Source organism: Falco biarmicus, chromosome 4 (genome assembly GCF_023638135.1).
Source record: "Falco biarmicus isolate bFalBia1 chromosome 4, bFalBia1.pri, whole genome shotgun sequence".
NCBI classification, from domain to species: Eukaryota; Metazoa; Chordata; class Aves; order Falconiformes; family Falconidae; genus Falco; species Falco biarmicus.
In genome coordinates this window covers 101,531,904-101,548,356 of record NC_079291.1, presented here as the reverse complement: position 1 = coordinate 101,548,356, position 16,453 = coordinate 101,531,904, and the positions used below count along the sequence as shown (strand labels likewise).

At 45.0% G+C, this 16,453-nt stretch overlaps 1 protein-coding gene across 2 annotated transcripts in view; it reads right to left on the bottom strand.

Annotated features, from left to right (window-relative positions):
• The window catches only part of ABTB1 (ankyrin repeat and BTB domain containing 1), a 28,573-nt gene extending 12,445 nt beyond the window's left edge, over positions 1-16,128 (bottom strand). Inside the window, exons 1-8 of one of the 2 annotated variants that reach the window (XM_056337179.1) lie at positions 15,926-16,128; positions 14,031-14,093; positions 12,889-12,944; positions 11,729-11,873; positions 9,606-9,765; positions 8,609-8,654; positions 7,495-7,611; positions 2,425-2,540 (exon numbers count right to left, since the gene is read on the bottom strand). In XM_056337179.1, coding sequence (XP_056193154.1) covers positions 2,425-2,540; positions 7,495-7,611; positions 8,609-8,654; positions 9,606-9,765; positions 11,729-11,873; positions 12,889-12,944; positions 14,031-14,093; positions 15,926-15,981 — 759 coding nt within the window. In that variant the 5' untranslated portion in view covers positions 15,982-16,128. Of the gene's footprint in view, positions 1-2,424; positions 2,541-7,494; positions 7,612-8,608; positions 8,655-9,605; positions 9,766-9,870; positions 10,341-11,728; positions 11,874-12,888; positions 12,945-14,030; positions 14,094-15,925 lie in introns of those variants that run through there. The other variant, XM_056337180.1, reaches the window with a different exon arrangement.
• Between the last annotated feature and the right edge of the window lie 325 nt (positions 16,129-16,453).

The window sequence follows — 16,453 nt, the reverse complement described above, 5'->3', positions numbered from 1 at the left end:
CAGACACGAGATGAAGAGCTAGGCAGAGAGACAGTGGAAAGCCACATGTTTTTTGACAGTTGCTTGGCTTCTGATGGTATTTTACTTAAATCCGTCACACTAAATTTCATTGCGACAAACCAAAACAGCAGCTGTTGCAGTCAGAAAAATTCTGGGCGTTACTAGTTTAAAACAAAATAGAAACAATACTTTCAAAAACAAACACTGAATGAGAAAAGGTTTTCAAGTATAAGCAGGAATAAGGAACAAGATACTGAGATCATAAACATGTTTAAGAGTTCAAGGAATAGATAGTTCTCACTCTAAAAACTAATAATGAACCGTGATTGGATATCAATTGTTAATTATTGTTTTAGCCATATAACACACTACTGAACTATGAAATTGGGATGCACAGAGTTTTCAGCAGCATTCAAGTATCAAAGACATAACATGAAAATTATTTGTCTATAGTGAAACAAAGTTGTATATAATACACAGCAGCTCAGAATGTCTCTTGCCAAATTTTGGAAATGCTGGCTTTTATCCAGAAGCCAAATACCTATTTTACTCTGCATAGGCTGGGAAAAGCATACGTTTCTCCCGAGAACACAGATGTTTGTACGCGACTATTCAGTTGTCCCTGATATTTCAGGTTACATACTTTGTATCCTATTCCTCGTATGGCATCAAACCCTGCAAGAAGGAGGATGTGCAGTTCCTCTGTCCCACAGCAAAGATGCCAAAGTCACAGAATTTAACAATTTGCAAACATTAGGATGATATATAACTGGCAATAGGGTGAAGAGCTTTTTTCATATATTCATTTTAAGTTAACAAAGAAAAAGACCTAGAGATCAAAAAACGGGAATCTTTGAGAATTTATCAGGCTTAAACAAAGCACTCAAATTTGTACATGGCATACAAATTCTTTAGTGAACAGGCACGGGCCGATGCCCTCTTTACTTTTACAGCCATAATAAGTCTAATGCTGCTGTAACTGCCTTTATTCTGATCTATGAACACAGCAAGAAAACAGCTCACAGAGGCATTCACAGTGCTGTCAGATGATTACATTATTCCAATTTTCTTACTTTCCTTCTAGCCCCTATTCTGCACGAAAGAATTAAAAGGAGAGTGTTTCTAACCCTAGAGAAGAAAAACCTAACCCAAAAGGAGCACGCCATCAAGGTCTAGGGACAAGCAATCAAATAGAAAGCATTCTTCTTATCTGAGAAGTGACTTAGGAATTTTTGTAAATCTCACTGTTTTGGGGCCCACGACCCTCTTTATAGTTCTTGCAGAGGTAAGTTTGGGGCTTACTTATAGCATCACCTCCCTTTAAACCCTACAAACATACAGAAAAGCATACTGAAAGCCACAAAAAAATGCACAGTTAATTGGGGGAAGCAGGTTATGTAGGAAAGATTTCTGCATTGGTAGATGGAAACTTGACGGAGAGAAACTCTCTCTGTAAAGTGTTCAGTACTCAGAGAAGTATGTCTGCCAAAAGTCAGCAGAAAACATGCTGGCTTATTACAGGTAAGAAACCTTATCCATGCACAGACACACACACAAGCTCTTTGCACCAGGCAGGTCTATTTGGCAGGGGACAAAAAGAAAGAAGGCAATAAACTTTGCTACATCGCTCAGCCATACAACCTCTGGGCACAGCAGCCACCTGAAATGAGTTCACGTTATTAAATTCAGTGGTTGGTCTGAGCGAGAGGAAAAAAAGGACAGACATAAAAGCAAAGTGAATCTACTGATACTACAGAAAACAACAGACGCAGGGAGAATGAAGACCACTAATATTTATCCTGTTCTCCTGCAACTGGGAGCAAAGATCTCCATATATGAGCCTAACTAATAATACTGATGGTATTTTAACATAGCTATCATCAACCTGTGGGCTATTTCTAAGGGTTAACAAGACGTAGTTATGAAAAGCAAATCTATTGTCAGTCAAGTTACATTCACTTCAGAGGGGCTTGCATTTCTGCTGGAAATATTTTCAGAGTTTGAAAGCACCTCTCCACTGCAGGGTGTCAGCTCCTAGTAAGCAAGCCCAGCAAGCCACCTTCCATCTATGTGTCTCTTCGGGTAACAACGCCTGCTGATAAAACAGTTCTGATACTCAAGAAGGATGGCAGAGAGGAGGAAAAAGAGCTGGGGACCACCTCTTGTCCCATTGTAGTCAATGGGGAAATCCCCACCAACCACATGGCAAGGGTTTTGTTTACCAAGAAACCTGCTGGGGTAAAAATCCAAGGGAAAGGACCAGCATCGACAGCCTCATTAAACAATCCTACAGCATTGCCAAGCAATAAAAGGTTTCAGTATTTGGAGCACCACCAAAGCAAGCACTAAACTCAAATGGAGAGAATGCAACAGAACACATATCACAGCCCCACAGAGACCAGAAGTAGTATAATTGCTCCCTACCCGCAGTTCAGCTGGCAGGGCGCAGTCTGCTAGAAGAGCCAGATCTTCCTGCAGCCGGCAGTTACCTGTGGGCTCAATCGTCAGCACTTTCACACAGGTCCCTGGCTTGGAAGAGACTGGAAGAAGCAAAAAAAAAAAAAAAAAAAAAAACAACAAAAGAGCAGAGATGCCTAAATTCCTCTACAAACATTCTCTCCCATTTAAAGAAAAGACAGACATTCCAGAAAAAGTATTACTGCTGTTCAGCTTTTACCGCAAAACACACGTGATTCTTCTATGTAAACATGCATACAGCACTCCTCAGTACAACTGGTGAGAAGGGCTGGAAGTGGATGCATATATTGCAGTCTCTGCTCCAACCTCCGCTTAATTCCTTGTGCTGGACTATCAACTGTGGCACACAAAATTGCCACAGGTATATTTCAGGCCCAGCTCGCTCTCTGCAATCCGTGTCATCAATTACAGTTGAGGACCATTGATCAGGCTGCCCCTGATCCCTGCAGAAGCCACTCATACGATGCCTTCCCCAGCTGCCACCCCTGCCACTGACAGTGTGACCTAAAGTGAAGCCCATACCAGGAAATATTTAGTTAAAATAAAACTGCTTCCCTGCCTCTCTGCTCTGTCACATGCTCTCATGGGTCCCATCTCAGCTGTGGCATCCTAACTTCACTCCAGGGAACACAAGGATTTATTCTTGTTTAGGTAGTAAGTTCTGTGCACCCAAGCCTGTTCTCTACTTTCTACCTATAGATCCTCAAAGCGCAAAGATCCCCAGAACACCTGGACTCCTGAGTGTGCCTGTTCTTTGCAAACATTAAATAAGCATCACTGCCACCAAAGAGATCAAATAAACCATACAGAGACAGCACTTCATTTGCCTTTTTCAGACCTAGTGTGTCTCCCTGTCTTGCCCTACCAGCCTACACAATTAAACAGCCTAATAAAGGGGAAGCAAACTACACAATCATACTTTTGCGGTCTTGCTATGACCAAAGCTGCTGTGGAGCTCATTGAAGCCAACCCTGCCAACTTCAAATGAGCAGCAGCCCAAAGTATGCCCAGCTATTGTATTACAACACCGCTATTTTCAGCTCGGCATGAAAATGGGGTGAAGACTGGAGCATGTAAGATATTCAACAGTCTCTGACACATAGGGAACACGTGAAAAAACATGGAGCACCGCTGGAAAATGCCAGGTTGTGGTGATGAAGGCTTGAGATGCTGTTGGGAGCCAGGGAGATGCAGAGTTAACTCTCAAGGACAAAAGAGTTAAGTGGCCCCACAGCTGAAGCATTCAGAAGAATTTCTGACAGGCATGATTCACCACATTAAGACTCCTCACAGGTGAATCACGCCACCTTGAGACCTCATTTTTCCTGACATTTTGTGCAGCATTACATGAGCTCCATCAGATGACTCCGCTGGGCCGTGGGCAGAACAAGACCACGACGTGCCACAGAAGATGTTCTCCACCCCCTCCTCCACATGACTGCTGCACCCTTCCGATATGCCAGCACTGTACCTCAGATAGGCTGAATATCCCAGAAAGATACTGGGAAGGGAACAATAATTGACCAATACAAGACAGTCAGGTATCAACATTGCTACACATGGAACTACACCAGCAAGGAGACAGGCTGCTCTATCAGCACTAAACGCTACCTTCAGCTAGATGACTTGAGGGTACATAAGCCAAGAGGAGACCTGGCACCAACACAAACAAGACTGAGTGCATTTTCTTAAAAAGCCCTGTCCACTTACAGACCAGCATGAGAGAAGGAAATTTCTCACTGTGCAATTAGAAATTCTTTATGGCAGAGGGAATCATTTATATTTGTGTAATGCCTATTGTAACAGTTGCCAAATCAGTCAGGCTCTGTAAGTGCTAATGGACCCAGCAAGTTTTAAGCAGTAGTCAAGAGAAAGGGTTTCTCTCTTGGGATCTACAAAGCATCTGTGCATTTTCACACTGACATGAAAGAGCAGTGATTTGTCTGAGAAGCAAATCTATCATGAGACATTTCAGACACTGCATCTCTCAAAACCAAAAGCACAGCATCTGGTATCACAAGCAACTCTCTCCTAACAGTAACAACAAAAATCAAAGTGACGGAACAGGAATAAGCTGTTGGCTGCAAGGAAGCAGCAGGGACAATTGCTTTCTTGCGAGATGTAGGAATGAAGGGTTTTTTGAAAACAGCAACATAAAAAATGCAAGTAGCTGCAGGGAATAACCCAACTACATTTGAGAACGGAAGATTTTGTCTTCCTTCCCCATCTAGCTCAGTTGTATAACACTGAACATCACCTACGAATTTATCAGCTGCCTTTGTTTTACACTCAGTATTTCTTTGTAGTCTTTTCTTTCAATTGAGCTAATGCACCACAAAAAATGAGAGCCACAAACCCCCCAAACCTTTCCAAAATGATGCCACACTGATATCTGCCTTGTACATCCTCCTCCCAATGCCATGCCTAGCTAGAACCACAGATTCTGTACATCCAGTGCCTCCACTACAACAGCAAACATCACAAACCTTGCTCTCAAATTTTTCCCCCTAAAACTTGCAGAAATAACTGCAGAACATTTACTGTCAAATATCTCCACTTCTAAAGGAAGGATTACTGCTTAATCTGGACAAACCCTGTCTGAGCTCTTCCAAACACTGCAACAGTTTTTTCTTGTTACAGTCACAATACACACGTGGTGAAAATAAGCAAGCGTTCACACTGAAGTCCTTCTCAGGTGCAACAGAAGGCGCTGGGTCATCCTCTTCAGGGTTTTCCTAAACTACTGTCTGAGCATGCCAAGATACTAAGTGCTTTTGAAATGCTGATTAACTCTAGATAATGAGATTGCAGAGACTGCAATTATCCACTGGTGCTGCACAGGCTTGAGTTTATGTTGTTTCATTAGGCACATTTCAGCTTCATAATCCTGATGCAAGACGTGACGCTGCTCTGCAGACCTGAATCAGATGTCTATTCCACGGAAAGCACTTTGAAAAAGCAGAGATTCTGAATGCACTAGAAGGAACAATAATGCTTCGTCAAGTGCCAGACATGATGTTTTCTAAAATCTTTCCCAATTTTTAACTTATATAATTATTATATATATTAATTTCTGGAGAATCAAGTTTTCCTGGCTTCAACATGAGATCTGATATGAGAAACTACCTTCTAACAGACCTATCAGCAGTTCTGTCTATTCATGTAAATCCATACTGTCATAAAAAAGAATCAAGCCTAGTACTTCTATCAGTGCTTTACACCACCCATTGATTATTTCTTCTGTCAGGCCTTAGAAATGAACAACCGTTCCCTCCCAAAGAACACAGACATTAAATTCTTTGTCTGGTGCCATCCAGGAAGTCTGCATCACATCTCCAAGTGGAACTTCTATCTGAAACTCCCAACCCAACATGAAATGTTACTTCACCATTTTCCACTTTTAAACCCCACCAAGCAGTCAGCTTTTTTGTAGTTTGCAAATTTAAACACTGGAGTTCATGATCCTTAAGCTGCCAGTGACATACTACGCAACAGCTTCGGACAGCTATCAAGCTATAATGTCCTCCCACCACCTAATACGAGATTTCAACTTCACGTATTCAGATGGAATGGCCACCTCCAGGGTCTCAGCTAGACCCTGGGAGAAAAAGATAAAAAGGAAAAAATGGGGGGGGGGGGGGGGGGGCAAGAATAGATGTCCGCATCTCATTGGATTACTCTGATATCAAAAGATGCCACAAGATAATTTTGTTACCTGACTTTCTGAGTAGTTTTTATTTTCTACGCATGGTATTCACCACCACTCCCCTTTTCTACCACTTAAACTGGTATCTTACATTATTTGCAGCAAAAAAACCAAAGAAACGCATTTCTAATCTCTTCAGATATATGTTTACATTTGTATTTACACAGCTGAGGTAAGACATGATACAGCTTCCATAAGGACTCGCACCCTGGTCTATATGGGAACAGTGGTACCATGGTAAACTTGCACCCCACCACCAGCACACACTTACACATGCCCAAGGGAAGACATACACATGGTAGTATCTTCCATGTGATTTGTAGATAAGGAATTTCTTGAGCCAGGAGTATTGTCTCTATCTGTCAAGCCCTGCAACTTCAGGAGGCTGAATAATCAGAACTCGTAAATCAAGAGAGAAAGGTAGAATAGCTACACCCTTACCTCTTAGATCAACAAAGATGCTCTTGATTTAAAAGCTACAGACTAGATTCTGTTCTCAAACCAAAATTAACTTGACTGAAATAAAGGAGTTAACTCAGCGCATGAAACGCGAGTCAGATGTTTTCAGCCTGAAGGTTTTGTCACCAGGTAATTTTTTTTTCCCACTTAATGACTAACACAGCTTTGCCCTACTTGTGCTGTTTTGATTCTTCTTCATGTGTCCATTAGCTTGAACTAAGAAGATGAACGATAAACTCCAACTGTTGGTTTTCATGCAATAAGCTGATGTCATGATTAGATCACAAGCTCTTTGGATAACAAAAAGCCCTTAAATAGAGGATTGCATCATTTAAGGTTTGGCACATACATTTGTTATAAATACACGCATGCTTTCAGAAATACTTTTCTGCTTTTAAGAAAGTGTTATGTCTCACTCTGCATCCATTTCAGGCCAATTATCAAACATTTTACTTTGGTTAGGGGTCAGATAAATGCAGAAAAGGACTTTTAATTGGACATATTTTACTTCCCCACGGATTTAAACAAGCTCTCTGCTGAAAGGCAATTCCAAATATACCCCACAGTCCTCCAGCGAATGTCTGGCAACCACAGCAAAATCCTGCTGCCATGGCTGCTCTACTATAACGAAAACATTCAAAATAAATTATAAACATGCATGGGTCAGAAACCACTACAGCTGCCCTACAGAGAGCCCATGACTGAAAACTCATGCAAACAGGGGAATTCCACAACAGAATCATTTTCTGGAAGTCCCAAGGGTATAATCAAATATCGGTCATCACACTTTCCTCTTTCTCCCTGAAACAGCACATAGGCACAGCAGAGAAAACAGCAAGTAAAATGCTTACCAAATTCATAGACTTTTTTACATTTGGTCTCCAAATCATCTATGAGGTCCTGCAGCCGACACTGCTTGGCTAGCCTCTTGCAATCATTTACATATTCTACGTCGATATCAAGACGACCTGCCAAGAAGAAATGCAGACTGCTCTTTTAATACATACCACTTAATGGTAAAAATGTCAAAAATTAAGCCCTGAAGACTTGATGGCACAAAAATTCAGTAGACACACTTCCTCACTTTTTAGCATCCAGTTACAACTCAGTCCAAGAAGCTAAGACTTGGTAGCCCACGACCCACCACTTCCATGAATCTCCCTTTGGCATCTAATTCACATTCCTACTTTCCAGTGCCTACCCTAATAGCTTCATTCAAGAGGCGAAAGACTGAACAGGCTTACACAAAATTCCCCTCAGAAAAGGAAAAATAGCAGGGCAACAGCAGCATGCCTGATGGCCACCACTGGCTACCTGGCTCTGGGTAAGAAAAGATTTTAGGCTCACAAGCTGTCATCCCAGAATCTTTTAACATCACTGAAAGCGTGGCAAGGAGTTTCTGAAAACACTGGAGTGGGGAAGGAGAGCCTCGAAGATAAATTACTTTCTGGCACCACCTCCTGGCCTAAAACAGTTCAGCACTTAGCATGCCTCCAATATACAATTTGGCATTTTCACAGAAGGTTTAGGATCAACTTCTGTTCAGAAAAAAATAATACAAAGTAGTCAAAGCATTCAGCGTACAGTACTCAGTCTGCCAGACTGAAGGTGACCTGTGGGGAAACCTGGCTTTTCACCACCTCAGGGGATTTCTACCCCAGACAACAGATTTACCTTCCTAAAGGTAAAAATACTTTCTCCACATCCATCCAACCAATCAACCTTTTTTTTAAAATTGGCTGTATAGTTATTGGCAGGACAACAACCGGCAAAAGGTACAAAAAACTTGGAAGAGCTGGGGATTGCTCACATTCTCCCGTTCCGCCAGCAGAGAGGATGTGTTGGCAACTCATGCATCCAAACACGGCTGCCTGCAAGCCTGTGCCACCCAAACAGTGCTATGGCAGAGGCACAGACAGCTGCCCACCAGATGTGGATCCATACACTAGACAGTAAGTCACCTACCTGTGTATAGATATTGCAGAAGAGAGCCAAAGGCTGCTGGATTAATCTAAAATAAAACATGAGAAAGTTACCTTTAGAATTCCCAGAAACTTAATAACAAACTTAAAACTTGCCTGGATACAAACACGATCCCCGATAAGTCAAAAAAACCCCACCACTCAATAGCAGCTCACACACTGCACCTAACTTTCCGCTCCTTGCATAACTAACGCTGCCACTCCACCTGGCTTACACAGCTCTATCAACAGGTGGTACTAATTCATGTGCCTACAGGGACAGGACCTGACTAACGGAGGTGCTCCAAAGACACAGCTGTAATACAGGCTCTGTAAAATCCAGTCTTCCAGTGGTTGCAAACATTTCCAACTCTTCTTAATTTGAGAGGAAAGACGTGTTCTTGTACAAAGAGAAAAGAGAGACATTAAGCAATGTCCTGTGAAACTGGAAGTATGTCACAAGAGGTTTTGCACAGCCACAATCAAGCTGTAGAAACGCATGCCAGAGTATTGGTGATTAATGGATGGAATGCACTTATGGCCTATTTAGTTCTTGCTGCAAAGGCAACAAAAAGGACTCAATTAGTGCCAATTATGGAGGTGATGTCTTCACCACAGACCACCTGTCCACCAGGAATTAGACAGACTCAACTTATCCCACAGAGGAATCACGACGCAGCTGGCAGATGGGAACCTGCTGCTGCCATTAATTCAGATACGTTTGAGCCCACAGCAGAGGGAACAAAGGGTAAGTACACGGTCTACAGCCTTTTGTTATCTGAGTAAGATGCTATTTTTTCTGCATAAAATGCCTCCACAAGCCCATCCCCTTGACTAAGGTTATTCTGAGCTCCAGAAGCTATTCACTGTGGAAGTTAACCCTCAAACTGTCCTTCCTACTCACTTTTCTCACCCAGTCGAAACACGGGGGGAAAAAAAAGAAAAAGAAAAAAAAAAAAAAAAAAAAGAAAGAGCTGAGCTGGACGCATAGCCTTGCTCACCAGTGGATGCTTCAACACGATCATGTTCTTCCCCTTCCATTTGGTCTCAAACATTTCCGCAAAGTAGGCGCTGCGAGCGCTGAGAATGCAGCGGTGGGCACAGAAGGATTTGCCATGGACAATGAAAACTATGTCGCTTTGGTAACCCTGCTCCAGCAACCTGTAAGGAACAAAGAGAGGGGAAATTCATTGCAGAATGAGAAAGGAAAGAATTGAGTAAAGCTAGTGGGGGACATGGTACAATTAGGTCTAAATGAACAAATACCTCTGGACATTGCAGTCTCTCCCTGCCCAGTCAGAAGGCCAGCACGGGGGCTGGTACTTCACATACTAGACTGGGATCTCTCACTCCCTCCAATGACTCAAAGAAGTTTCCTTAGTGCAAGAGGGAGGCTGGAGAATGAAACCTTCCTGCCTCAGGTGAACACCTGAACACACAGAACAGATTTTAAAGTGGAACTAGTTGCGCCCAAACACGTCTCTAAAGGTTAATCCTGGTTTTAAATTGTCATTGAGAAAAAGCCCTGCAGAAGCACACACTTTCAAAAATAATTACCCCACTACAAAGTAAGATGCAACTTCCCTGCTCTTCAGGCACTGCCAGTATGCACACTTTAACTGTGCAGCAAATAGGACAGGGCTTGACGTCACCCACCCTCAGAAGAAGGAAGGATGTTACAGGCAAGAAATACAGACAATTACCACATCAGAGATGAAGCCTTGTTTATCACTGCACGCCCATACCCTCATTATTTAAAAAGGTAAAAAACAAGATAGCTAAGTCCAGAGTTTACAGCAACCATCACCAGTGCTTCCTAATGCCCATCACCCCTTGTGTATATATCCTCACAAACATCTCCAAGAGGTCAAATGAGGCAGACATCAGGCATCATACTCCTTCTAGAGCAGGACTGGTGCACAGAAAGGTGTGGGGTCACACAAGGAGATGATGACAGAGCAGGGTCTTGAATGCTGATCTCCATCTCCTGCCACTAGAACATCCCTCCTACTAGTGTCTAGCCCAAAACAAAATGGAAGCAGTTAGGTGTTTATTTTTTGCACCCCTACTGTTGCCCTTTGTATCAATTTTAACACAAGGTCTGTTTGGAATGAGAAGCAGAAAACAGCACCTTTTAGTTTTCATGTGAGCTCAACCCTGCGTCATCTGAGCCACAAACTCCGCAGGGGAGTAACAAATCGCCCTGCAAAATTCTACTTCCCTGAAAGGCAGAACCTGATTTTACTCAAATGAGTTTACTCCCTCCCCTCTCTCCCCACAGCTTCAGAAATTAGGACTCTGTAGTAGTGGGAAGATTGTCAGATATTTCTAGGACTTATTTGCTCTCCAAATTTGAAGATACAGGTGCTGAAACCTTGTTGGTTTGGTTTTAAGTCAGTCCAATGGGAGAAAAAAAAAAACAACAAAAAGAGAAAACCCTCCAAAAAACCACCAACACCAAGTCTCTGTAATAACATCAGAACCACCAGGATAGAAAAACAGCACGATGATGACTGACACTATTCCTTTACTCCTAGAGCAAGTGAGGCTTCTCTTCAGACTCTAGGCTAAGACTACAAATTGTCACAGGCAACTTTCAGAAACACCTTAAAATTAACACATTTTAACGAACAAAAGAAAAAACTGAGCACTGTCCCTGTAAGTCAGTTTGAGGCTTCTTAAGGTGCTCTGTCTCAGAAATGAAATACCTATTATCGCTGCTAGAAACCTCAGCTCGCAGGCTATAGCACTTCATGCCTGAAAATTAATTTCAGTTGACATATTACCCTAAATTGCTGACGCAGTTTTAGTGATCTGATTTTGGTTTGACAGTCAAGGATGACAGCCTAACGCTTCCGCATTATAAAGCCCAGCTTTCTGTTGGCTCTGGACTCTGTACCCCCCCAAGTCACTGGAGGTTATACTTTAAATGCACACATACCTGGAAGTCATCCCTTAGGGCACAAAGGAACATCCCTTAGGAAGCTCCACAAGCCCAGGAATAAGGTAAGGGCAGATGTGAAAGGCAACTGATCCAGTATCCTAACAGAGAGCTTGAATATCCAGGTTAACAGCTACGGAAAGAACAGAACGCGTTGCACACAGAGCTGCCTCATCTGCTTACCGCTGCAGGAAGACATCATAGTAGTCTCTCTTCATGCACTTTGCCGTGATCTGTTTGTACTCCTTCAGCAGACGTCGGATGGCATCACTCAAAGCTCCATACAAACAACGCTCCCCATCAAAAGTGTTTGCCTCACATTTTGCTCCTGCAAAATGATCACAGGTACATGGCAGCAAGCAGAATTAAATCTTTCTCAATACTTCCCGCATGGCTGCTGAATGAGTATGACTTCTGGCTGGTGACATGTTTCACTGCGATTCCCTACGCTACTGAGCATATTTACAAAAACTAAGCTCCCGTTATATGTGTATAAACTAAAGCTGTTCTCCCACTGCAAAATCCCTTCCTGAAGCAGCAATGACTCATTTAAACTGACCCTGGTAATAAGACTCTCAGCATGGCTCCAGCAATATTCTGGGAAGAATCTCACTGTACAAAGACTGCAATCACTTATTAGACTTCTAAGAGCGCTTTCTAGAAGGCATTTCTGCCTTGCACAAAGCAAGGGATGTCTCTTTAGGTTGGACTCTGCTAGAGATTTGGAGGGCACTTGTATTCTGTTATTTTACAATTATACAAGTGGTTGATTAAGATGCTCTAAATGCAGTGGAAGACACAAAGCTTTTGAAATGTGACTCTGCACTCCGATTCCTCTGCCAGAACACAGAACATCACCACTACCTAAAGGAATACGGGTGCTGGGAACCAAATGGGCAGGCACTTTGCCTGGAAAGTTTGTCTTGCTTTGTTTGAGATTAGTAAAAGCCCTTGCATTTCACCTTTAAGTCTCGACTACAAAGCAAGGCTATCAGAGGAGTACAAGAATACTTTACACAGACAATTCTTCAGATGAAGTACAATTCTTACATTGGCACACTTGCAACAGCAATGCACCCTCACAACATCAGTTGTGATTTCAGAAAGTCATGCTGCCTCAAATCATTACAAAAAACTTCCCTGTAGCAAACTCAAGCAGCAAATGGCCTGCATAAGGGACCATGAAATTGTGTCCAGGGCTTCCACTGCGGCCTGAGATTGCTAATTAGATGGGTGGTTGTAACAGAAGAAGTTTCCACAGGGGACAGCTAGAAGGATATACAATCCCTACAGACCAGTATGGAGAAAGATACTGCACCCATAACCAGCACACTTTTGCTCACCGTTGGCTAGAAGATAGCGTACAAGCTCCTCATGTCCACAGAGGCAGGCATAATACCTGAAAATAACAAGAGAAAGAAAATTAGGGATATGGTAGGAAGCAAAATTCAGTGTCTGGGTGCACCACAGCATGCACACCTCAGTGCCGAGACATCCCTGCTAAGCTTAGAAGATGACTCCTGATAGGAGTGAGGAATTGCTACTGAACAGCATAAAGCCTGACCCCGGCAATAGACTAAGCAGGATCTGTTCCCAGCACTCCTAGGCACTGCTGTCCTGCAAGGAGATCTCAAGGTCCCAGGCTGGGTTCAATATCTTCTGTTGCACCACCAGCTGCCAAATCCATCCTCGTTTCAATAGAGTTCATTTCACGGCCACTCAGCAAATCCACTGAACTCTCAAAAACACTCCTTGCTCTTTCTGTCATCAGCCTGAGCGCTGCTTGCTATGATAACAGGGGAACAGCACCCACATCGGACGTACAGCAAATCCACCCCTCCATCCTACTTACAGTGAAGTTTGTTTCCCCTTTCACAGTCTAAGGCTTTCATGATTCTCTTTCACAAGGATCACAAACTGTCCTACACATTAGGAGAATTCTGTAACATGCACTGCAGCCAGCAAATGTTATTCTACCTTTACTTTGGGAAGTCATTCTGTATTCTAAATATAATGCAGATGTCTAAATGCATTTTTGACATGGGTATGTGAGGAGGTAAAAAGGTCACACTACCCTCCTCGGCATGGGGATTCCTCAGTACCTACTGCGTGTTCACAGCCTTGCCAGACAGACTGTGATGGCCAAGCCTTCACCTGAAAAGACCTGCTAGAATGCCATAGACTTTGAGGCGGGAAAAAGCCTAACCAAGGCCAAGAGCAGACTGTTCAATTAAGGTAATTTGGTCACAAAATTAACCACCCTTCTGAGCATTACTACAGCAAGCATCAGTCAGATGAGGAGACAAAGCCATATTTAACACAGCACCCGCTGAGAAGAGAAGCGGAAATATGTAGCCAAATCTCCCAAAAAGCTGAACCTGAGATGTTTCGTAATGATGCTCCTAGCAGCTGATGCAGAGGGAGCAAAAGAGCTCTGAAAGCCCTCCCCTCCCACCCAGCCAGCGCTCTAGGCTGCAGGACTCACAGAGGTGTACTGTCCCATTTATCACGGACATTAATTTCCACATCTCGCTGTTCAAGAAGGTATCTGGAAGAAAAGGGAGAGCAAAGTTATAACTTCATGCAGCTACTAAGTCAGTCCCATTCTCCTCTTTCAAAAGACCTAACTGTGAGTTTCTACAGTAACTTCCTAAGGTATGACAGGGCGTTGCATTTGACTTGGGGAGCTGTCAGCTATGGCTGAAGGGGCATCAGTGAAATCCTCAACCCAAAGAATGGCATTCTGCAGCAATAGCTTCCTTCAATCTTAAGTGGAGCACAGAGGGAAAGATGAGACTCAAACCCACCCCCTGCTGACCCCCAACAGGGCAGCAATCAAAAAAGAAGCCTGAGCACTTCAGCAGTTCCTTCACATTCTCCAACAATGCCCACAGCCTGGATGCTTATGAATAAGTGGTCAAATTTACAAGGCCAAGGCCAGACACCCATCCTCTTTGAGGCTTCTCTTCCCACAAGTGTCATTCCAGATTGCTCTTAATTTCTGCCACTTCCTTGTCCTGCACATTTAGGCTGTATCAAACACTGCCAATGCTCCCTCTTTGGCACCTCTAGAAGCCAGCCTTTGCCTTGCACACAAATCTCCTCACACAGCCTGGCTCATGTCATAGCCTATCCCCAACTACTGCAACAACCATCTCTCCTAATCACGTGTAAAAGTCCCTCTCAAGCCTTCACAAAGATTCTCACGTTGCTTTTTTACCTCATCCACCACATCAGTCCTCCCTTTCACTTCCTATCACTCACATGTCTTTCCCGTCTCAAACTTCAGGCCCCTTTGACCGCATTCAAAATCCCAAGCAACTCAGCTCGTTTCTACTCAGTTCCATGTGATCAATTTATCCCCTCTGCTTTGACAGCATCCCCACACCAACTATTTCTCCACTATTGCTTCTATGCTGGTCATCTTAAGCCTCTGCAAGGCCACCTGCAGGGCCCCTCCTTCTACGTTAAACCTGCAATATACTGCTTGCAGTGAATTAACCTAACATGAACACACAACTGGTAACAAGGTTCCCCAGACCTCCTCTCTCTGCCTATTTATCCCTCATTAGCAAGCACCTTGGAACAGAGAGGCTCCTCTGATTATCTGGGAAGATCTGCATGTTGGGAGCTGGAAGAATCAAGTAGGATCAAAAGGTGAAGAACAGTCTTAAGAGTCAAACCACGAGATGCACCAGAAGAGTCTGTTGTAGGCGCTGGGTCTTTGCATTACAACATCCACTCATGGTGCAGATGAGCCCGTCTGATTGCTGACCTGACTCACTGCAGCGAAGCCACACTGCTCCAGCAGGAGCAAGGAGACCTGACCTAACATTTTGGAGCCTGGTATTTCTCAGAGATACTACCCCAGTCTACAGCACAAGGTGTCTAAATAATGCCACGTTTACTTCCCAGAAATCTAGCTTCCTGCCGATGCAAACACAGTTTCCAACGGTAGAGAAAGAGCAGCTGAAAAGGCTTTTGCAAGGACACGGCCACAGGCAGCGTCCACGCTGATCAAGTACACCATATCTGCCTGGCGTTCAGGTGCCTGAACTGTAAGAAAACAGGCAAACCTCATACAAGCCTAAGAACACTAACAAACACGCAGTGTACACACAACCCCTCGGCAGAAAGCAGGGCGCGTACATTTCTGTTTCCCAGCCCAGGCCCCTCCCGGCCCGGCGGCTGCCCAGGGACACTGGGGGCCGCCACAGACCCGCGGCCAGGGCAGGGCCAGGGGCGGCCGTAAGGCGGCACGGCGAGGCCGGGCTGCCCCGCCAGGCCCGTCCCGCTTCCCCGGGCGCCTGAGGCAGCCGCTCATGGGGGGACGCCGGGAGCCCGCCCCGGTCCCGGCCGCTCGGCCCCAGCCCGCCTCACCGCACGCGGCTCACGTCCCCCTTCTTGCAGCTGGTGAACAGGTCGCTGGTGTCCATGGCCGGGGCAGGCCGCGGGGCGGCGGCGCCGCATTGACGCGGAGAGCGGTGGGCAGCCGCAACGGGCCGGGCCGGGCCGAGCCGAGCCGAGGAAGGGGCCGGAGGGGCAGCGCCGGCCGGACGGAAGCGGCGGCGGATGTAAACACGGGGGCGGGCGGGGCGGCGGCGGCGGAGCGGCCCCGCTGCTGAGCTGGCCCAGCGCCGCGCCCGCAGCGCCCCAGGCGGCTCGGAGGAGCAACTGCCCGCTGGAGACACGGGTGGGGCGGGGCGGGGCGGGCTGCTCCAGGACACGCGTGGGATGGGGGTGCTGCTGCTCCGCGACACGTGAAAGGGGAGGGGGGGCGGTCTGTTCTAGAACAAGTATAGGGGGGGCCCCGGTCCAGAACGTGGAGGGGGCCTGGGACACGTGGCAGCAGGGTCCCAGACCACACGTGGGATGGCAGGGAGCTGGCTGGGGACACCTGCTCGGGGC